General features: G+C 51.2%; 1 protein-coding gene across 1 annotated transcript in view; it reads left to right on the plus strand.

Annotated features, from left to right (window-relative positions):
- Positions 1-13033: 13033 nt before the first annotated feature.
- VAX2 (ventral anterior homeobox 2) overlaps positions 13034-23187 on the plus strand; it is a 39320-nt gene continuing 29166 nt past the window's right edge. The window contains 1 exon segment of the mRNA XM_087965731.1: positions 13034-13384. Coding sequence (XP_087821857.1) covers positions 13135-13384 — 250 coding nt within the window. The 5' untranslated portion in view covers positions 13034-13134.

Raw genomic sequence — 23187 nt, forward strand, 5'->3', positions numbered from 1 at the left:
ACAGAACACCTATTATCTTGTAAGCAAGTCACAAATCAAATAAATAAAATAAAAAATAAAATAAGAAGAGTCTAGAGTAGACAGTGAAATGACATAGGTTCTCCTGCTTAGCAGGGGGCTGGACTCCAACGTCCCTTCCAGTTCATTCATTCATTCATTCACTCACTCACTCATTCAAGAATTTCTCAACCTTGAGATTGGACTTCAGCTCCCAGGATTCTGTGGGAATTGTGCCATGATAAGGTATATTATGCACCTGGAATTATGATTCCAGTCAGGGATGTCCAACCTTGGCAACTTTAAGACTCAATGACTCCAATACCCCAGAAATCCGCAGCCAAGTTGCAAGAATTGAGTATGTCTAGTTTAATGAAAAGAAGGACTCAGGGTGACATGATAGCAGTCTTCCAATATTTGAGGGGCTGCCACCGAGAGGAGAGGGTCAACTTATTTTCCAAAATACCCAAAGGCAGGACAAGAAAAATGGATTGAAACTAATCAAGGAGAGAAGCAACCTGGAATTAAGGAGGAATGATCCTGACAGTGAGAACAATTCATCAGTGAACAGATTCCCTCCAGAATGTGGATTCTCCATCACTGCAGACTTTTGAGTAGAGATTGGACAGCCATTTGTCTGGGGTGATATATGATCTCTTGTTTGAGCAGGGGGTTAGCCTAGAAGACCTCCACGGTCCCTTCCAACTCTTGTTATTCTGGTCCTGTCCCAAGGAAACGTCCCCTCTTCACAAGCCAAGATCTCCTTGGAGCCTCCGAGCTCATCTAACCAGCCATTCAGAAGGACCAGGAACCCTGCAAATACCTGGATTAAATCCTCCTTAATCCGTCTTTTCACTAGGCTGGAACTCTTGTTTTCATATGTTTGATGATCCATTGTTGATTTTCTTGGTGGTCCATGAAACATTCTCAGGAGCCTCTTCTCTAACAGCAACGCTCAAAAGTCTCCATCTTCTTCCGGTCTGTTTTTCAAAGTCCAACTTTTCCTTCCACAGAGGCTCATGACTTTGTATGTCTTCTCTTTGTAGGACTTTCATGGAGAACTTCCAACGCCTATTATACATTTCACTTCATGGTTCTTCCTTCCCTTTGTCCTGTTAACAACTTTGCCATCTGGCTGGTGAAGTTTCTGGAGGACCACTGCTCTGCAAAGAAACACAACACACACACACACACACACACACACACACAGAGAGAGAGTCCTTCTCTTCTCGTCTTATGTGGAAAAAGTGGAAACCCCGCTCCTTTTTAGCACTGATGATGTTCCCTAGTTGGGTCATGAAATACAAGAAAGCAAGCAAGCTCAGAGACCACTAAGAACCCCTCAGTCATTGTCCTCCTCCTCCTCCTCCTCCTCCTCCTCCTCCTCCTCCTCCTCCTCCCTATACATCCCACTCCCTTCTAGCACTGATAATGTTACCTACTTGGGTCATGAAATGTCTGCAAGAAACAATCAAACTCAGAGAACACCAAAGACCCCACAGTTGTTGTTGTCGTTGTCGTTGTCATCGTCATCCTCCTCTTCCTCCTCCTCCTCTCCCTCCCACTCCCTCCTAGCACTGATGGTGTTACCTACTTGGGTCATGAAATGCAAGAAAACAAGCAAGCTCAGAGACCACTAAGAACCCCACAGTCACTGTCCTCCTCCTCTTCCTCCTCCTCCTCCCACCACTCCCTTCTAGCACTGATAATGTTACCTACTTGGGTCATGAAACGTCTGCAAGAAACAACCAAACTCAGAGAGTACCAAAGACCCCACAGTTGTTGTTGTTGTTGTTGTCATCCTCCTCTTCCTCCTCTCCCTCTCCTCTCCCTCCCTCCTAGCACTGATGGTGTTACCTATTTGGGTCATGAAACGTCTGCAAGAAAACTACCAAGCTCAGGGAGCACCAAGGACCCCACAATCCTCCTCCTCCTCTTCCTCCTCCTTTCCTTCCCCTCCTTTCCTTCCCCTCCCCTTCCTCTCCACAAACCCCATTCCCTTGTAGTACTGATGATGTTACCTAGTCAGGTCATGAAACCTCTGCAAGAAAACAACCAAGCTCAGAAAGCACCAAGGACCCTTCTTTTTTTAATCATTAAAACCCCGTTAATGTTTTTATTTTTTATTTTTATTTTAAATAAAAAAGACCATTTCTTTCTACTTTAATCCGATTAGCCTCCCGTTGGATCTGGCTGCCTGGATGCAGCTTATCTGTCCGCAGGGAGGGTTGAGTGAAGGAATCGCGCGATTGGCGTCGTTTAGGCGGCCTTCGGGGATTTAGGGCGTCGTCTGAATCCGGACCTTTTCCCGAGGAAATGGGCTCCCTTGCACGTGAACACCTTACAGCGGAGGCCTTTGCGATAGACTTGCGATGCCAGGGAGGGTTATCTTTCTCCCGACGTCTTTGCTTTTTCTTTGTTAAATTGTGCAGTTGCGAGACCAGTCCTCCAGTCCAAAAGGCGGGCAGGGCGCCGGGCTTTGGATCGGGCGCAGTTCCCAGTGAGCGCGCTTTGCGCCTGTGGTGTTTAGGCGCGGTGGAAACCGGGATCTCATCCAGATAGGTGGACTTTTACACCCAGAATAGACCGCATTATTCATTGATTGACTTTTACACCCAGAATAGACCGCATTATTCATTGATTTAAAAGATGTATACAGCCGCCCACCTTGCACCCAGCTCTGGGCGGCTATATAAATGTTTCAAATAAATATACGAATCGTTGGATGCGCCCACCCCGTGTCTTTTTTTTCAATGAGTCAGTGGTCTCTTAGAAGGGTCGTTGGACTCTTACTTCGGACTCCCCTCACTTTAAAAATAGCTTTTGCTGGTTGTCCAAGGCCAGAGTAACACTCCAGGCGGCCACTCCGCCCGGACTACACCTCCCATCATCCCCAGGACAGCCGGGCAAAAAAGCAGGGTGTTTCTTAGCCACAGGATCCGTTAAGGACTCTCTCCAGCGAGGAATTCGTTTTCAGAGCAGCCGCACAATAATCAGGAGGCCCATCATCCGCTTCCGAAGAAGGGAATTCGAAGGCGAAGGTTGAACAGAAACCCAGATTCATTGCTGAAGTTAAAAGGAGGAATTTCCAGGCGGGTCGGCATAGTATCGCAATAACAGACACACACACCCCAGTCGCGGTGGCGAAAAACGTTCTCGGACACCCAGGAACGAAGCGGTTCCTCTCCGGATCCTTCAACAAGGATCGGGATTTAAGTATGAAGTGCTCTTCGAATATATAGTCCCTTCGGTTTGATAGATGCCAGTCGGAATATGCTCATGAGTTTCGCTTGTAATTTTCCGCCAGAAAATCAAGGTATAGGCACCCGGTCTATGTTTGTATAAATATGCACGTTATTTGTACTGGGGAAGTAATTCCAATTTGAAAAGTGGGAAAAGAGAGAGAGAGAGGAACAGAGGAAGGGAGCGACGGAGGGAGGAGCAGGGGGAGAAAGAGAGAAAGAGAGAGAGAAAGAAAGAAAGAAAGAAAGAAAGAAAGAAAGAAAGAAAGAAAGAAAGAAAGAAAGAAAGAAAGAAAGAAAGAAAGAAAGAAAGAAAGAAAGAAAGAAAAAGAGAGAGAGAAATAGAGAAGAGAGAGAAAGAGGGGAAACAAGGGAGGAAGAAGATAGAAAGGTAGGTAGGTAGGTAGGTAGGTAGGTAGGTAGGTAGGTAGGTAGGTAAGGAAGGAAGGAAGGAAGGAAGGAAGGAAGGAAGGAAGGAAGGAAGGAAGGAAGGAAGGAAGGAAAAAAAGATGAAGATGGGAAGGGAAGAAGAATGGAAGGTGGGAAGGAGAAGGAAGAGCTTGACAAAAAATATTTCCCGTCTCCCCATTACATACCATTCTAATTCATGCATATCGGTTTTATTTTTATTTTTCCTGGAATTTAACAAGGCTCTGGCCTCCCTCCGTTTCCCTTCTTGGCCCGGGGAACGGCTTCTGCTGGGACTCAGGTCGGACCGCTGCTGTAGGCGGCCTTCGCCAGCCCCAGGCCGTAGAGCCCCGGTGGCTAGAGGCCACCACCGGAGAAGGAGAAGGAGAAAAAGGGAAAGGAGAAGGAGGAGAAGAGAGAAGGAAGGAAGAAGAGAAGAACGAGAAACCCTCCCCACAGATTTCTGGGGAAGAGAGATGCCGCTCACCAGATGGACGGAGGACGAGGAGGTTCCTTAGGTATTTATTCGTTTTATTAAATATCTATACCGCCCCACCTCACCTACGTGACTCCGGGCGGTTTACAACAGCACCATAGACCTATAAATACAAGGATGAAAGCGTAGCTTAAAAACGGAGTTTATCGTTTTAAAAAACGGTAAACCAAGTTACTTGCCCTTCCTTTCCAGGAGAACTTCTTGCAGAGGAGAACTCGCCCCTTTCTCACGGAGCTAGTCTAACCCGGGACTGGTGTGTGTGTGTGAAGCAGCAAAAAACCACCGTTCTCAAATGTGAGAGGATCTTTCCTCCCTCCCCCCATCTCCCCTCGGGGGTTACAACTTAAGCGATCCAAACGGCGGAGTTTCTCCGCGCTCGCTTGCGACCGCGGAACCCGAGTCCCAGCGACGAATTTATTCGTGTGAGTGGTCGTTTCTGTTCTCCCCCCCCCTCGCCCACCGCCTCTTTGAGGCTTTCTCCTTATTTCTTCCTCCGGGCGGGCAAACGGGTTTGGGGGGGTCTTTTGCGCCCGCCCCCGCCCCTCTTTTGCCCCCCCTTTATGACCAGGTTTAAGAAGTCTGGCTCCCGGAATGTTTTCGGGAGTCTGACACGTTCGTGGGAATAGAAAGACGGGAGTGAGCCCCATTGGGGCCGGGGGGGGGAGGGGGCCAGCCTCCTTCGGGAAAGCCAAGGTCATTTCCGAGAGCCGGCGGCCTGCGGAAGGAGACGGAGAGGGAGGACAACCAAACCCATCATCCTGCCCAAGGCCCATCCAACGGAACGCATCTAGAAGAGCTTTAAGAACAACTCCGCCGAAACCGGCCTGACTCTGGAGCACAAGAAGGGAAGGGGGAGCGAGTTCCTCCGGGCTAAAAGGGGGCTCCAGGACAGGAGGGCTCCTTCGGTCTAGGAAGCCGAGGCAACAGGGAGCCGGGAGTAGCGGAGGGGCCGAGCCCCAAGGCTGGGGTGCCACGGGACGGCCTCCCTTCCACCGGGCCCCATTCCCTGCCTTTCAGTCTAAGTGCGGCCTCGGGGGTGGAGCGAGATCCGGGGCTCCTTCTCCTCCAGCGCCCAGGCCTTTAAACCTCCCCCCCACCGCCACCGCCGGGGGTCCTGCGCCTTGGAAGGTCACTGGCCTCTTTGCTTCGAGCCCCCAGAAACTTCGGTCTTGGGGCGGCCTGACCGCCTGGAAGGGGAAACCAAGGTTAGAGTAGAGTAGAGTGGAGTGGAGTGGAGTGGAAATGAATGGAATGGAATGGAATGGAATGGAATGGAATGGAATGGAATGGAATAGAATAGACTAGAATAGACTAGACTAGACTAGACTAGACTAGACTAGACTAGACTGAATAGAATAGAATAGAATAGAATAGAATAGAATTCTTTTATTGGCCAAGTGTGATTGGACACACAAGGAATTTGTCTTGGTGCAAATGCTCTCAGTGTACATAAAAGAAAAGATACATTCGTCAAGAGTCAAGAATCATCAGGTACAACACTTAATGATAGTCATAGGGTTATATAGTCATAGGGTATATAGTAAATAGAATATAGTCATAGGGTACAATAAGCAATCAATTCATACTAGGAAACAGTCAATATAAATTGTACGGATACAAGCGACAAAGTTACAGTCATACAGTCACAGATGGGAGGGGATGGGTGGTAAGGAATGATGAGAAGATTAATGGTAGTAGTAATGCAGACTTTGTAAATAGTTGGACAGTGTTGAGGGAATTATTTGTTTAGCAGAGTGATGGCATTTGGGAAAAAACTATCCTTGTATGTAGTTGTCCTGGTGTGCAGTGCTCTGAAGGTAGGAGTTGAAACAGTTTATGTCCAGGATGTGAGGGGTCTACAAATATTTTCACAGCCCTCTTTTTGACTTGTGAAGTATCCAGGGCCTCCATGGAAGGCAGGTTGGTCTCCACTGTTCGGTTTTTTTCTGCAGTTCTAATTGAGGTTCGGCTGGTTCGCCAGGAGATTCATCTCCCCCCTATTTAACATCCCAGCGAATGTCTGAACTGACCTCTTCACACACACACACACACACACACACACGTGGATTCTCTTAATCTTTCCTCCACCTGGTGACCTTACAGGTGCGGGGTAGGGGATTATGGGAAGTTAAGTCCTGGGCCTCCGGCACAGCAGAGAAGCACGTCCCTTCCCTCGGCATTCTGGGTCAGCAGCCTGAATTTCGCGAAGAGCAAATGAAAACATTTGGGCAGGAAGAGGAAAAAATCAAAGATATAAGCCTGGAAGGGTGGTGAAACGCCCGATGAAAAGGAATCGGGCGTGAAAAGCCACTGGGGCGGGGAGCTCCTTCGGGGCCCTGAAGGGTTCCCAGGTAGAAAGCGGGGTGGGGCTGGGGGCTAGGTGGGGATTCCTCCCAGGTCCCCATTACAAAGGGGTCGAAGGGGTCACAGCCGAACTGCGGGTCCATTTCATCCAGGCCTGCCTCGACCCCTGGCTGGGGGAGTGGGACTAACTACCCCAGGCCTTCCTCCGTTCGTTCCCCTTCTCTCTCTCAGCCGCAGTCAAAGGAGCTTTCCAGCACACACACACACACACCAACCAAACTCCGGAGCCACCAGCCGCTCCTCTGGCCAGGCTGTTACTCCCGAAGGCGCCAGGGAAAGGGAGGCAGAGAACGCAGGCTGCCCTTTCTTTCTTTTTCTTTCTTTCTTTCTTTCTTTCTTTCTTTCTTTCTTTCTTTCTTTCTTTCTTTCTTTCTTCCTTCCTTCCTTCCTTCCTTCCTTCCTTCCTTCCTTCCAATACAGCTGCCTGCCTGCCTGTCTTCCTGCCTTCTCCTTCCTTCCTTCTCCTTCCCACCTTCCATCCTTCTTCCCTTCCCATCTTCATCTTTTCCTTCTTTCCTTCTTTCCTTCCTTCCTTCCTTCCTTCCTTCCTTCCTTCCTTCCTTCCTTCCTTCCTTCTACATTCCTTCCTTCCTTCCATCCATCCTTCCTCCCTTCCCATTTTCATCTTTTCCTTCCTTCCTTCCTTCCTTCCTTCCTTCCTTCCTTTCCTTCCTTCCTTCCTTCCTTCCCTTCCTTCCACCTTTCTATCTTTTGCCTGCCTGCCTGCCTGCCTCACCTCGGGGCTCCCAGATCCTCCTTCTCTGGAACCGAAACCCCGGCTCCAAGCGAAGCTTTTCCGGAAAGAGAAGCGGGAAGGAACTCTCTCTTGCGGGTGAACGGACGTGGTTTTCAGCCGGGCCGAAGATCCGCACCGCGCTCTGCCCCTCGCCCGCTGCCTTCCCGAGCCGGTCTCCCTAAACCTCCGAGCCGCGGCGAGAGCCAGGAAACAGGGCCGGCCCGCAAAAAGGCCTGGTTTGCGGGCAAAGGAGCCGGCGGCGGAAGCGGAGCCTTGGGCGAAACGAGACCGAAGCGAGAGCAGGCGGAGGCGGCCTAGGCAACTGGGCCCGGCCCGGGGCGGGGAGCTGGGTGTCTGGCTGGTGCATTTGCGATCGGGGGAGGGAGGGAGGGAGAGAAAATATTCTTTGCAACAATTGCAAGCCTTTGCTCTAATGAATTGATCTTAATTCGTAAGTTTCTTCTTCTTCCCGCCGCGTCCGTTCCCCCCGCTTTCGTTGTTATTTTTTTAATCCTGGTTTTATTTCCATGCGGAGCGGGGGTTGATGAACCTTCTGAAGGTTGGAGACCAACCGCCTTTGCCGGGGAAGCCCCCCCCCCCCCCCCCCATCCTTTTTCTCCCCTCGCCCCCAAATGCGGCAGGACGCTGCGCTCACCCCTCCTTTGCAAGAGGGCCCCAATCCGCGGCGGGGGAGGGAGCTCGGCGGCTCTAGCTCCCCTTCGACCCCCGGTTTGCTGGCTCGCTTAAGGCCTCTTTGCAAGGTTCGTCCCTCCATCTTTCGCGCAATTCCGGCCCGGAGGCCGTCTGGCACACAAGGGGCAACACACACACACACACAGATCCTGGGTTGTATCTCCGCATCTCCGCTTGGCCTCCTTCATCCTTCTTTCGTACTTCTTAACCAACAGGAGGTTCTGGATCTCAAGCGGGGCCCAGAACATTGCTAAGGTCCGAGTCCAGAAAAGCCTTTAGTAGGGGATGAAGGGTCCTACTGAGCTGGGGGTGTCCCTGGTTGGCACCCCTAACAACCTATGGGGGGGGGCTGAGCCCCCTTGGAGGAAGGTCAGCCTGGGCAGGAAGATTTTTCTCCGGGGGCGGCCAAAACTGAGTCAGAATAAGAGTTGGAAGGAAACCTGGGCTCCGTAACTGAAAAACTTATTATCTTTTTATATTTTATCATTGCGCTTATAATTCCTTTCTGTTTAGAGAAACCCTTAAGCCAGCCGACCTGGCCCGGGCCTTCTTCCCACCCGCCTTCATTCCTGACCACCATCGAAATAAAAATCGAAACATGGCTTGGTGAAATAAAAACCGTAAGATATTTTTTTGTTTGTTTGTTTCAAATTCAGACCGCTGCTACTTTGGGATGCCTGAAAAAGGATGTGTGTGTGTTGTTGTTTTTTAAAGAGAGGCATAGAATGCAAGCGCATCCTTTTATACCCCGAGTTTCTATAGGAAAATTAAGGACGTTGATATTTTTTTCCTCCTCGCCCCCCACATCAAACAGGCAAGGAGGTCTGTTCCTAGATTATTCCAAGGATGGGAGACCACAAGGAAGGCTGGACTAAGAAAATGGAAAAAGCCCCTCAGTCCGAAAGAGAGCTGCGCCCCCGAAACCTTCATGTTGTTGTTTACAGAAAATGACTGTAAATCTTTACAGGAGGTTTACAGAAGATTGTTACCCTGCTAAATTGCAGCAAAGCAACAAGAACAGGAACGTATGTGCGTATGTATGTATGTATGTATGTATGTATGTATGTATGTATAGAATAGAATAGAATAGAATAGAATAGAATAGAATAGAATAGAATAGAATAGAATTCTTTATTGGCCAAGTGTGATTGGACACACAAGGAATTTGCCTTGGTGTAAATACTCTCAGTATACATAAAGAAAAGGTACATTCGTTAAGAATCAAGAATCATAACCGTACAACACTTAATGATAGGCATAGGGTACAATCAACAATCAATCTATTTATTTATTTAATGTATTTATTTTTGTATTATTATTATTTTTTTGCTTAAGTTTGTTTTTGCCTTTTCCTGGAGGTGATACTGCCCCCTCTTTAAAATTTTGAAAAACAGGAATATAATTTCTACAAGGCTGGTTCTTCCAAGCAAATTCCCATCTCGGTGGTAATTCAGCTGGCAAATCCGCTCCCCCTCTGGATCCCTATTCCCCCCCCCCCCATTTAGGGAAAAAAGTCCTGAAACAAGTAACCCAAATGGGGAAAAAAAATAGGGAAGGTTGAATTCCAGAAGAAGAAGGGGGGGAAAAAGTGGCTTTAAGGCTACAGCGATTCCTCACACGGCCCTCGCATTTGAAGGAAGGGATTTTATTCTATTCCTCTTTTAAAAAATAAATAAATATATAAACCACCACAGCAGCGGTCCGAATTTTAAATAAAAAACATTTCTTCCGGCTTTATTTCCCCCAGCCATAAAAACATAAACAATTAAGTTCCTCCACTTTTTTGCTGTTTTTCCCCCCCCTTCCCCAACCCTTTTTCAAAAGCTTTTCGTTTGTGGCTCTGCGTTTTTCTGGACGAATAAAATCCTGACTAAATTCCTTCGGGGTACTTTTTTTTATTTTATCTTGTCGTGAAGATGCAACAGGGTTTTGTTTTGTTTTTTCCCCTTTCTGCCAAGTGTGTTGTGGGTGTGTTGGTTTTATCAGAGGCTCGGGGAAGTTGGAACGCCGCCAATTCTGAGGAATTTGAGGGTGGAATTTGAAGGAGAATTAAATTCTTTCTCTCGTTCGCCTTCGAAGCGCCTCTCTCGACCAGCTCTCGGCCTAAAAGACCGCAAATAATCCCACGGGACCGACGCTTCACTGAAACGTATATCTGTGTACCAGCGATTGCACGACTTCTGTGGGTGCCGCGCGTTAAATAGATTCCACGGAAAACCCTGAAGGACGTGCTATTTTCCCTTCTCTTCTTTAACGGGGGCAACTGGATGTCGAGGGGTAGGAAGGCATCAGGCTAACGGAGCTCCGAGAAAGGCGCTCCTCCGCGCCGTAGAAAGCCGGGAAACCTTCCCCAACCAGGGCAGAACCGCCTGGGAGAAACGGCTGACTCGCGTCCACGCACAAACACGCACCGTCCCCAGCTGGTTAGGAAATGCCCTGGATGGGTGGGTCTTTCCAGTCTATGAAGACACTTTCGCCAAAAGTCCGAGGTTGTTTAAGATGCGGAGCCCCGTGTCTGCAAGCCCAGCCTCGCCTCCACTCCTCTGCTCTCCTCTCCTCCTCCCCTCCCTCCCCTTCTCTTCTCTTCCCTTCCTTCCCCTCCTCTCCCTTCCCTCCCTCTCCCCTTTTCCTCTCCTCTCCCCTCTTCCCTTCCCTTCTCCTCTCCTCTTCTCCTCTCCTCTCTTTCCTTCCCTTCCCTTCCCCTCCTTTCTCCTTCTCCTTCTTCTCCTTCTCTTCTCGGCCCCTTGCTCCTTTCCCGAATTTAAATCCTCCACCAGGCCAGGCAACCTCCTCATCCGAGGAAGTGAGCCGCGGCCCTCCTGCCTTTCACTCAAAGGGGCCAGTCGGAAAAGGGTCGACACCCTCCTCTTCTCACCCACTCCCCACAACCGAAGGGTTTGAAACTCTGCGAGTCTTCCAAGGGGGGTCCCGCATTTCCCCAGGCTGGGAAGAGTACAGCAAAACGACTTCTTAACGTCCTTCTGCCTTTGATTTAAAATTAGTCTGTCGGGAAAAGCCACCCTGAGGGTTCCTCCGTGTGTTTTTGGCACCCAACGCGGTTCTCTTCCCACCAGTCCTGGGAGCGAGCTCGAGTTCTCACTTCCGACTGGGAGAACGGCGGGCTGCGCCTTTTTCTGAGCCCAAGAGGCAGCGCCGGGCAATAGAGAAGGTGCGGCGCTAGGATCGGGTCCTCCTTCAGGCGGAAACCGGCTGGATTCAGGGCCAGCTCCCACCCACCCACCCACCCAGCTCTCTCTGCCCCAAATGTTGAAGGCGAAAGTTTTAGTCCTGCAAACCCGCGCAAGGTCGCGTTGTGGGTGAGGGTCTCTACCCCTTTCTCACGAAACAGATTGGTCGGGCCTGGTTAGAACAAGGAGCAGCTTCAGTGGGGGGGGGGGCGGACTCGGTTACACTGGGGAGGCGTCCTAGGATCCCGAGAGTAACGGTCTGCGAATCTGTTTGCCTCGCGTTCTCCCGGTTTGATGGATGATGGATGGATGGATGGATGGATGGATGGATGGATGGAATGAAAGGAAGGGAAAGAGAAGGAAAGAGGAGAGGAGAGGAGAGGAGAGGAAAGGAAAGGAAAGGAAAGGAAAGGAAAGGAAGAAAAGAGAATGGGAGGAAAGGAAAGGAAAGGAAAGGAAAGGAAAGGAAAGGAAAGGAAAGGAAAGGAAAGGAAAGAGAAAGGAAAAAAGGAAGAAAAGAGAATGGGAGGAAAGGAAAGGAAAGGAAGAAAAGAGAATGGGAGGAAAGGAAAGGAAGAAAAGAGAATGGGAGGAAAGGAAAGGAAAGGAAGATAAGAGAATAGGGAGGAAAGGAAAGGAAAGAGAATGGGAGGAAACGAAAGGAAAGAAAGGAAAGGAAAGGAAAGGAAGAGAATGGGAGGAAAGGAAAGGAAAGAGAATGGAGGAAAGGAAAGGAAAGGAAAGGAAAGAGAATGGGAGAAAAGAGAAAGGAAAGGAAGAAAAGAGAATGGGAGGAAAGGAAAGGAAATCAGCCCCCGCGAGGCACTTTCTAGCCTGCATGCCGGAAAGGCGCAGGGGGGCAACGTAAGCGCTCTGCCAGGGCTGCTCTGACGGACCCTGAATCTCGCCCCGGTCCCTGGCAACGTTTCTGCTCCGGGCTGTCCTTCTTCCCGCACCGGCGGAGCAGCGCCTGTGAACGGCGGCGGTACAGGAGCTCTCCCCAAGCCTTCGGCGGCGGCGGCGGCGGCGGGGAGAGGAGGGGAGACGGCCGAGCGGCAGCTGGGCCAACCAAGAGACGGACTCGATGAAGGGGGAGGTCTGCCGTCCCCAGGGTGGGAGGGGGCAAGAGGGATCCCCAAAGGCCATCGGGGGGACACTCGGGGAGGGGAGGGAGGGAGGGGCGTGGAAGGGGTGCGGGAACCGCCCAGCCGTTCTTTGTTCGCCAATGAATGAACCCGGGCAGGCTCCGCCAAGCAGGAAATTACGTGCGGGGGTGGGGGGCTGAGCCTCCCGCCCCCTCTCCCCCCCCCAGCTTCAGAGCGCTGGTGGGGGGAGGCTCGCTCATTGAAGGCGGGCCGAGCGCGGGAGGGGGGCTCTGGCCGTGATTTCCCCCGCACCTCCCTCCCCCTCCGCGGCCGGGGTCGCCTGGAGCCGGGGATGGTCCAACCTGGAGGGCGGGCGGGGGCGAGGGCGGGCGGCGGAGAGGAGGAGGAGGAGGAGGAGGAGGCCGGGCTTGCTAGCTGCGCTCGCCTGGGCTCGCCCTTCGCTCATCAGAGAGAGACGGCGGGCGGGAGCGCAGCGCAGCGCAGCGCAGCGCGGGGATGGAGGCGGCAAGAGCGCGCTGGCCCGCCGGCCGGCCCGGAGAAGTTTGACCCCGCGCCGAACCGGGCGGTGGAGTTGGTGGCGGCTGCTGGGGCAAGAAATGGCCGAAGTTCCGGCAGACGACATTGGGAACCGGCGCCGGCTCTGCGCTTCTGGCTCTCCCGCCGCCGCCGCCGCTGCCGCCGCCGGGACTTGCGCAGCTTCTCCAGGCAGCCGAGGCTTCTAGGCAAGAAGAGACGCAGCTCGGGGGCCCTTTCCAGCCGTCGAGATCATCAGGAGGAGCCTGGCGGGCGGAGGCTCCGCCGGGCGCCATGCCCCCCGCCTGGGCTTCCCGGTGCCCCGTGGCCGACCCCAAGTAGCCGGCGGGGGGGGGAGAGAGAAGGGGCTCGGCATAAGAGCTAAAGGCCCATGTTCCACTCCGGCATGAGCGATGGGGGCAGGCGCGCCCTCCTCCTGGGCGAGCCCGGCGGCCCCTTCGAGCGGGCGCGGGGCAAGGAGAGCGCCAAGGGACGAGGAGGAGGAGGAGGCGGCGGGGAGCTGAGGGACCTGGCGGCGGGGACGTCGGCTTCCAGCGGCCCTTCCCAAGAGGGCGCTTCGGAGAGCGGCAACCAGTCCCCCGCGGGCGAAACGGATTATTGCCGCCGGATCCTGGTACGAGGTAAGGGGTCCCAGCAACTTCCGAGGCAGGAGGGGCGTTGGTTGTAGACCTCCCCCTCCTTCACCCCGCATTCCGGCAGCGCCTTCTCGACTCAGCCCCCACCTCGCCCAAAGCCCCCAAAACGGGGTTTTTGCCCCCTCCCCCCAAAAAAACACCTGGCGTTTTCCAGCCTTCTTCCTCTCCAAACTCGGCCGGTCTTTACCACCTCAGGGAGCACCCTCCAGACCCCAGCGCGCGCCCCGCTTCCAGCCCAGCTTTCCCATTTGGGGGTATCCTCCTCCCCCCACTGGCGTTCCCCCGACACCCCCACACCGCCAGCAGCAATAGCGGGTCTCTACGCCGATGGTTGAACCGGAGAGCCTGCTCCTTCCTCCCGGCTCTCTCCCCCCCACCTTCGCCGCTGCCTGTCCCAACCGATCCGGGTCCCGGTTACTAAGCTTCCACCGGGCGGGGCGGGGGTCCCTTTTCAATCGCCTCTCCCCCCCACCCCGTCCCCCACCCCCAAACACCCCATTCCATGCAGCGGAGGAAGAGGAGCCAGGCCAGGCCAGGGTTTCTGCGGGTGCGTTTTTAGGAGAGGACGGGGAATGGAAAGGGGAGGACGGAGCTTAGAGCGAAGATTTTTCTCCTGCGCGTAGGTTTGTTTGTTTATATTTGCGTTGGTGTGTGTGTGTGTGGTGTGTGCGTGTGTAGTGTGTGTGTAGTGTGCGTGTGTGGTGTGCGTGTGTGGTGTGTGTGGTATGTGTGTGTGTGGTGTGTGTGGTGTGTGTGGTGTGTATGTGTCTGTGGTGTTTGTGGTGTGTATCTGTGTGGTGTGTATGTGTGGTGTGGTGTGTGTGTGTGTGTGTGTTGGAGGCTGGAAGACCTCCAGCGCCTGAAAGGGCAGCTCGCGTTGGCTGGTTCATCTTTGCAGTCCGGCAATGGGGGGCGGGGGGGGGGGCGCGTGGCTTGGGGTCTTGGCCGCATCTGCTCCCCCACCTCCGCTTTACCCAGGGCTTCGGGGGCACGGGGCGCGCGCGTGTCCCCGCACCAGCCTCGTCGCAGGGAAACCGCGTCACCGAGGCCTCAGAGAGCCCAGCGCGGGGGTTCTTCTCCTTGCCCCCCCACACCCGGCTCGGGCTTCACGAAGAGAAAGACCCCCCCACCGCCCGGCCGGGTCTTTCCCTCCCCCACCACTCCATCCCCCTCCGGGTTAAAAAAAAATGCCGTAAACCCTTGGGAAATGCTTGCGCCGCGTTCCCCATCCTCCTCAGCAGATGCGGGCCTTGCCTCCGTTGGCTGGGGAGGATGGGAACAGGAGTCCCGCAGCCCCACCTTGCGGAGGTGGGAGGGAGGGAGGGAGAGTGGGGGGGCGCCCGGTATGAGCGAAGGGCCTTTTCCACGCAACCCTCTGGGGCCGGGCGGGGAGCCGGTTCGGTTGAGGATTCGGTTACGAAACAGCCTCGGAGAAAGGAAGAGGGGAGAAGGGGCGGGGCGGACTCCTGAAGAAGAATGGCTTGGATGGGGGGGGTGGGAGGAGGAGGAGGGAGGTCTTTGATGGGGGGGAGATCTTGGTCTCCCCTCGCCATCCTCTTCTACGCCCAGGTGCTTCCTCCGCCCGGGGCTGTTTCAACTTCAGAGCAAATACCTGGTCCTGCGCTTGGCCTGGCCGGCTCGCCCCCTCCCACCCACCAAAAATCTTCTTTCTCCTTAATCGGTTCGGGCGATTTATCGTGGGAGCCCTTAGCACACCTGCCGCCTTCCCCGAACGAGGTTGTCCGCTGCAGGGGCTGGGTGGTTTTCGGGACTACGCCGCGAGCAGAGTGAGCCTTTTGGTGCTTTAAAAAAAAATGGGGGTCTTGGCTATGAAATCGGGCCCCCAAAGTAGTTGAAGGGACTCTCGGAGGAGAAGCCGACGCAGCCAGCGGATTGCCCAGCCACCGGGCGCTGGAGTAAGGCCTGCCTTTCGCCCCACCAGTTTGGAACGGGGTTGCCTTCGCTCTTTTTGCACTCCTAGTGAAATTTCGGGGGGGGCATCGGCGATTGGAAGGGCTGTTGGCTGGACACCCCCTCCCGCAAGTGACCCGAAAGGGCTGCGGGGACCGAAGGGAGGGGGGAACTTTTTGCTACGCAGGCCGAGAAGCGTCTGAATGGTCCTTTTCGGAAACACCCCCACCCCCCCCCATTTCAGGCTCCATTTCAGTGGGATGTTTACCGCGGGGAGGGGGGGGGTTTCGTTTACAAATGAGAAGCTGAAGTGGGGAGCTCTTATTTTTCTTCCCCAAAATGTTGCATGGATGGAGAAAGGAAGAGGATGGACTAAAATACGCCCTTTGTGTGTGGAGTGCAAGTTGAAAGGCAAGGAGGCACTGGAGGAGAATTATTACTAGTAGTAGTACAACTAGTAATGGTAATAACTCTCTAGTAATAGTATTTATTACCTGCCCAACTATCGGATGAAGGAAAGGCAAGGAGGTACCAGAAGAGAATTATTACAAGTAGTAATGCTAGTATAGTCATAATATAGCGAATAGTTATGCTATAATAGCTAGATGCTATTATTACTAATGCTAGTAGTTGTAATTCTCTGCTGCTACTATTAGTATTTATTACCTGTCCAACTATCATACAATGTCATAGTATAAAATAACTAATAGCTATACTATTATAACTAGTATGCTATTAATTACTAGTGCTAGTAATAATTCTCTGCTGCTACTACTAGTATTTATTAGCTGCCCAACTATCATATGAAAGGCAAGGAAGATAATTACTAGTAGTAGTAATGTTAAGTTGTCATAGTATAATATAACTAATAGTTATACTATTATAACTAGTATGCTATTAGTTATTACTAATGCTAGTAATAATTCTCAGCTGCTACTATTTATTAGCTGCCCAACTATCATATGAAAGGCAAGGAAGATAATTACTAGTAGTAGTAATGTTAAGTTGTCATAGTATAATATAACTAATAGTTATACTATTATAACTAGTATGCTATTAGTTATTACTAATGCTAGTAATAATTCTCAGCTGCTACTACTATTTATTAGCTGCCCAACTATCATACGAAAGGCAAGAAAGATAATTACTACTAGTAGTGATGTTAGTTGTCACAAAATAACATTATTATTATTATATTAATTTTACTATTATTTAATTTATTTATATTGCCGCCTATTCGCCCATGGTGACTAGAGGCAGCTTATACAAACGTAAAACCATATTTAAAACAAAACACTAAAAATAAAATAATATTATGTACTATAATAGCCAGTATGCTATTAGTTATTACTAATGCTAGTAGTAATATTTCTCTACTACTAGTAGTAGTATTTATTAGCTGCCCAAGTTTAATACGAAAATAAAGGAACGAAGGCCCTTTTTGTGACTCAAATTGTTGCTCGCGGTTGTTGTGCAAAGGAAAACGGCGGAAAGAGGGGCTGCCCCACCATTTCCCAGCGCCAAAGGCCTCCTCCGTTTCTCTTCCGTTTCCCCCCCTCAGATTTTTTTTTTTGGGGGGCGGGGGGAGGCAGTAGAGGGTTGGCCGCAGCTGTAACTAAAAAAACGGCGGGTTTTCAGGCCGGCCTCCGGCTTCTTCTTCTCGTCCCCCTCCTCCGAGGCTGGGGAAGAGGGGCTGGAGAGAAGGCGGCGGCGGCGGCGGCGGAGCCAGCCAGGCCTGCCCGCGCTCCTTCCAACTGCCCCGTCTTTCGGACACCGGCAAAGCGGGGGGATCCCACCGAATTCGCCTTCGCCCTCCGGCTGAGGCCCGAGAGTCGCCGCTCTTACGGCCTCCATCTCTTTTTCCCTTTTCTCCCGCCGAAGACGCTTTCCCGGGAGTCAAAAGCTTCTTGAGAGCCCTTCGGATTTAAGGCGGCCGGTCCGGTCCCTCCCGCACGCTGGGACGAGTTTGGTTTGAGATCGCCGGGCGAGGCGAGGCTGCCGGAATATATGGGATTTTTTTCCCTCCCTCTTTTCCCCTCCCTCAAATGTGTCGCCTGGGCTGGGATTCTGCCCTCTTGAATTCCCCCGGCTGATGTCCCCTGCTCGATGATTCTAGGGCCTAGGCCTTCCTTACGAAGAGATTAGATAGATAGATAGATAGATAGATAGATAGATAGATAGATAGATGGATGGATAGATGGATGGATGGATAGATGAGATAGATAGATAGATAGATAGATAGATAGAGATAGAATAGATAGATAGATAGATAGATAGATAGATAGATAGATAGATGGATGATGGATGGATAGATAGATAGATGGATAGATAGATGGAGATAGATAATAGGATAGACAGGCAGACAGGGATAAGTAGATAGATAGATAGATAGATAGATAGATAGATAGATAGATAGATAGATAGATAGATAGATAGATAGATAGATAGATGATAGATAGATAGACAGACAGGATAGACATGGATAGATAGATAGATAGATAGATAGATAGATAGATAGATAGATAGATAGATGGATGGATAGACAGGCAGAAATAGATAGATAGATAGATAGATAGATAGATAGATAGATAGATAGATAGATAGATAGATAGATAGATTAGATAGATAGATAGATAGACAGACAGACAGACAGACAGACAGACAGACAAAAATTTTATTATATATATATAATAAAGAGAGGGTGTATATATATATATATGTGTGTGTGTGTTTGTGTGTGTGTGTATGTATATGTATACGTATGTATGTGTGTGTTTGTGTGTGTATATATAGAGGGGGGGGGAGGGAAGGAGGGAGGGAGACTCGCGGTTGAAATCCGGCAGCCGTTTCCCTCGGAGGAAACCTCGGGGGTGGGGAAATCTGTGCGGGAATCAGGCGGTTCAGCCTTTCCATCCCGTGGTTTTCGGGGGATCCGAGGCGTGGCGTTGGCCTCGGAAAACGGGGCGCTCCTGCGGGCAAATAAAAAATCCCTGGGAGGTTTTTTTGTTGTTTGCTTTTCCCGGCTTTCCTTGACTTAGCAGGTCCCAGACGCGCGCGCGTGTTGCAAGGATCCCCACGCGGGAGCGTCCGTGCAAGCCTCCCCGTTAGAGTCACCGACGTGGGTGACAACCCCTCCCGTCTTTACCTCCATTTATTTCCGATGTTTTAATTTTATTTTAATTTTTTTAATTGATCGGGTTTATCTAACCTCCCGTCTATACAACTCTCAGCGACGCACCAATAAAGCTAGAACAAAGTAATGAATACGACACAATGGGATCATTGTGGTTAAAATATTTTTTTTAAAGAAAACGATACAAAGGAATTTTAGGGGAAACCCTATGAACCCACACCTGAATCATTCTCCCGCTTCTCTGGGGTGCCCACAGGCCTGATGGCACAAGCCAGATTTTGAAGGATGGTGGGATAGTCTAAAAGGATCATGAAACTAGCCCCCTTTGAGTTTGAGGGGCAGCCAGAGACTATTCTATAAACCAGGCCTCCGAAGTAGAGAGAAGGCGGCCCACCTTCTGTGTAGTGCAGTGTTGGTGCGTTGTCGGGGCTTTTCAATTCAACGTGTGGAGGGCGAAAGATGTGTGTCCGTGTTTATTTTCACGGTCCTGACGTGCACTTGAAGATGGTGTTTGATTTCGTTGTACGAGGTGCAACGGCAATTCAACGAAAGTCAACTTCCTGGAACCGTTTGACAAGGGTCTTTCCCCCCTGAAACGTGGGGGCCACAACGCACCCTAGATCTGAAGGGTCAAACAGAATTGAGGAGGACGGATCCCCTACGCAGATAACCCGGGTCCCAAGCCACATGGAGCTTTCAATGTCAAAAACAGCACTCAGAATTAGACCCGGAACCAAAAGCCAAATCCTAATCAAGGCACGAATAAAAGGGACTCCTCTGTTTGGTTCTAATTTCTCTTTTCTGCAGCCCTCGGCTTTTCCTCCACCCCCACCCCCGCAAAGCTCCTCTCGCTCCTTCCTGCCTCTTTGGAAACCCTTCTGGGGACTTCCCACTTCCCCTTTCCGGCTCCTCTCCTTTCCTGGAAGAGTATGCCAAGAACAGTGGGGTTTCCAGCGCTGCTGCCCCGTTTCCGAGCTGCTGCTCTCCTCTCCTTGGCCTGTGGGGTCGTTTCTTGGCCGGGCAGGGGAGCCCCGGGTGGGTTTCCTTGAAGGCTGGAGGCTGGGCTTGGATAAAAAGAGCAGCAGCGCTGGGCGGCGTGGGTTCTTGGGGCAAGGCAAGGCCCCTGGGAAGTCTGCCCAGGGCTCCTCCGTCCAAGGTTTTAATTTATTCGCAGTCGTTTATTATGTCTATACTTATACCCGTTTGTACTTTTATAGGTTTATAGGTTATACTTGATTTCTAATGCATGCTTGACAAACTAAACTAAATCCATAAATAAAACAAAATAAATTAAAAGGTGAATGGGGTGCCTCAAGCAGGCCAAAGGAGGAGAGGAGAAGGTGAGGAAGGGAGAAGAAGGTGGGGAAGGAGAAGGAGGGAAGAGGGGGGGGATGAGAAGTGAGAAGAGGGCAGAAGAGAAGAAGAAGGGGGAAAAGGAAGGAGGAGATGGGGAAGGAGAAGATGGGGAAGGAGAAAGAGAAGGAGGGGATGCAGAAGAGAAAGAGGAGAAGGAAAAGGAGGGAAGGAGGAGGAGGGGAAGGAGAAGATGGGGAAGGAGAAAGAGAAGGAGGGGATGCGAAGAGAAGAGAGAGAAGAAGGGGAGGAGGGGAAGAGAAAGAGAAGGATGCAGAAGAGGAGGGGAAGGAGAAGATGGGGAAGGAGAGGGAAGGAGAAGGAGGGAATGCAGAAGAGAAAGAGAAGGAGAGAAGGGGGAGGGGAAGGAGAAAGAGAAGGAGGGGATGCAGAAGAGAAAGAGGAGAAGGAAAAGAAGGGGAGGAGGAGGGGGAAGGAGAAGATGGGGAAGGAGAAAGAGAAGGAGGGGATGCAGAAGAGAAAGAGGAGAAGGAAAAGAAGGGGAAGGAGGAGGAGGGGAAGGAGAAAGAGAAGGAGGAGAAGGAAAAGGAGGAAGAGGAGGACAAGGCCCCGATCCTGGAAGTATTATAGGTTGCTTCGGGCCAAAAGCCGCCCCCCCCGCCCCCAGCCACAAACTTGCAGGAAACGAAGGGGCGACGAAAGGCGCTGGGGAGCCACGGGGGCAATTTGGAGCGTCAATGGAGGGCGCAGGCAGATCTGCACCCCCAAAAATTATGCAGTTTGGGGAAATTGCCCCCTTTGAGTCCATTTTTATTGCCGACGCTGTTCGGGGAAGGGCGGGCGACGGGGGGCGGCTCTTCCTCTGCTGGGGCTTGAAGGGGCTGCAGTCGGTTTCATTGATGCTCCTTTCCTTTGGTGTCGAGACCCCCGCAGCAAACGGAAGGACCTCGCCAGCCGTCCCTGGGCGACCCCCGAGAACGGCCGGAGTTCCCCCCCGCCAAAGCGGCCTCCTATTTCCGCGAGTGGCCGGCTCTTCCCTCTCGCAGACACCCCGAGAAATGATCGCCGCTTCCCGGAGGACCGCTGGAGGGGGGTTGCTGGGACCCCAGACCCCCCACACACACACACACCCCGCCGGAACACGCGACCCCCGGACTCGAACCCACCTCCCGGTCCCCGCCAAGGCTCGGCAGGAACAAAGGGAGAAGGAGATGCGCGGGGGAGGCGGATCCGCCGCGAGGGTCGCCAGTCGACGCGGCTCTTGCTGGCCGGGACGCGGGCCCGCCGCCTCTCTCCAGGCCGCCTGGGCCTTTCTCACGACCGCTGCTCTTGGGGGCCGGATCGGTGGATCCGAGCTGCTCGCTCGGCAGCTCCCTGACTCCTCGGTGAAGCCGAAGCCGCTGCCAAAATCGGCGGTAGCCTTTTTTTTCCACCTGGGCTGCACACTTTTCTGTCTTGGCGTTTCCTTCCTTCCTTCCTTTCCTTCCCTTCCTTCCTTCCTTCCATCCTTCCGTTCCTTCCTTCCTTCCTTCCTCCTTTCCTTTCCTTTTCTCCTGTAATTATATTTTTTCTTCTTCCCTGTTCCTTTTCTCTCCTTCCTTCCTTTCCTTTCCTTTCTTCCATCCTTCCTTTCCTTCCTTCCTTCCTCCTTTCCTTTCCTCCTGTAATTATATTTTTTCTTCTTCCCTGTTCCTTTCCTTCCTTCCTTCCTTCCTTCCTTCCGTTATAATTTTCCCTTCTTTCTCCCTGTTCCTTTGTCTCTTTTCACTTTTCCTTCCTCCCTCCCTCCCTCTAATTATATTTTTCCATCTTTCTCCCTGTTCCTTCCCCCCCTTCCTTCCTCTTTTCCTTCCTCTATATTTTGCCTTCTTTCTCCCTGTTCCTTTTCCTCCTTCCTTCCAATATATTTTTCCCTTCTTTCTCCCCGTTTCTTTTTCTCTTTCCACTTTTCCTCCCTCCCTCCATCTTCCTCCCTGTTCCTTTCCTTCCTTCCTTCCTTCCTTCCCTGTGTGGCGAGTCTGAATTCTTTTTAGATCCAGCCGCCATTTGCAGCTCTGAACTCAGAAAACGGGAGGGTAGCTCTCTGTTTATTTATTTATTTGATATTTATTTATATATTTATTTATTAAATTTGTTCGCCACCCATCTCGCTGCAAGGTTTATTCCTAGAGAGCCAGGAAAGGGGGAAAAGAGAAACAAGCCGCACTCACTGGTTGAAATTCAGGTGTCCGTGAGAATTCAGGGATGGATTTTTCTCTCCGGCCAAAGGCTCACAATTTCTTAAGGGACGAATTCATTTTTATTTTTTATTTTTTTTAAATCGTAATCGCAGCACTAAATATTCCTTTTTTGAGAGTTGGGGAACCCCCGGTGTTGGTGAAGGGATTTCAACTCCAGATAAATTTTCTTTAATTTGGGGGAGGGGAGAGGAAGCGACCCCCATGGAGAGTAGTGGGTACGGCTTCCATTTAGTGCAAAACCTTCTCTTTCTTTTTTTCCCTTTCTTTACTCCTTGCCGGTTGATGTCGACACGTTATCCAACTAGGGGCTCGCGCGGGCGGATGTGTTATTTATTTTATTGAGCAAGGAAAATATTGCAGGGCGAAGACGGGTGTGTGTGGGGGGGTGGAATGGGACTCTTTTTCCACCACCACCACCCCCTTGGCGAAAATGGCGACTGAATTCATTGGGAACTCTTCGATGGCGGATTTCTTTCTGATGTGCTGAAACGCTGCTGCGGCCTACATCTCAAACATAGATTTTTTTTGGGGGGGGGGGATTTTAAACGTTGATTTGCAACCGTAGGTTTTAACAAAATTTGTGGGGGGGAGCCGTTAGAAACAGGGGAGGAGCTCTTTTCCTTCTTCCCGGTTTGAATAAAATAAAAATAAAATCATTTCAGATTTCATAAAAATTCCAGGACGCCCTCTCTGTTGTTACCCTGCACGGGAGATATTTTATTGGACATTTCGAAATGGAAAGGCATTATTTTGTTAAATGGCATTGCCCAGAGGATCAATTGGTTGCCCTCTCCCCTCTTTGGAAGAGCTTTATAGCTCCCGCTGCCTTAAGAAAGTTCAAAACATCCTCAAAGATCCATCTCATCCTGGGCACCCGCTTTTTTTTTAACTATTACCGTCTGGCAGACGGTACAGGAGAATAATAAAAACAAGGACAAATAGGCTGTAAAACAGCTTCTATCCCAGGGCAGTAGCTCTGTTGAATTCTGTTGTAGAGTACAGTGTTGGTGCAGTATCGGGGTTTTTCAATTCAATGCGTGGAGTGTGAAGGATGTGTGTTTGCGTTTATTTTCATGGTCATGACGTGCACTGAAGATGGTGTTTGATTTCATTGTGCGAGGTGCAATGACAAAGTAAATTAAAGTAAAGTCAACCAAATTGATTGCTTACCTACAAGGAAATTGCCTGCT

Source organism: Notechis scutatus, chromosome 4 (assembly GCF_049901735.1).
Source record: "Notechis scutatus isolate UNSWTSFEM ecotype Mainland chromosome 4, rNotScu1.2, whole genome shotgun sequence".
Taxonomy (NCBI): Eukaryota; Metazoa; Chordata; class Lepidosauria; order Squamata; family Elapidae; genus Notechis; species Notechis scutatus.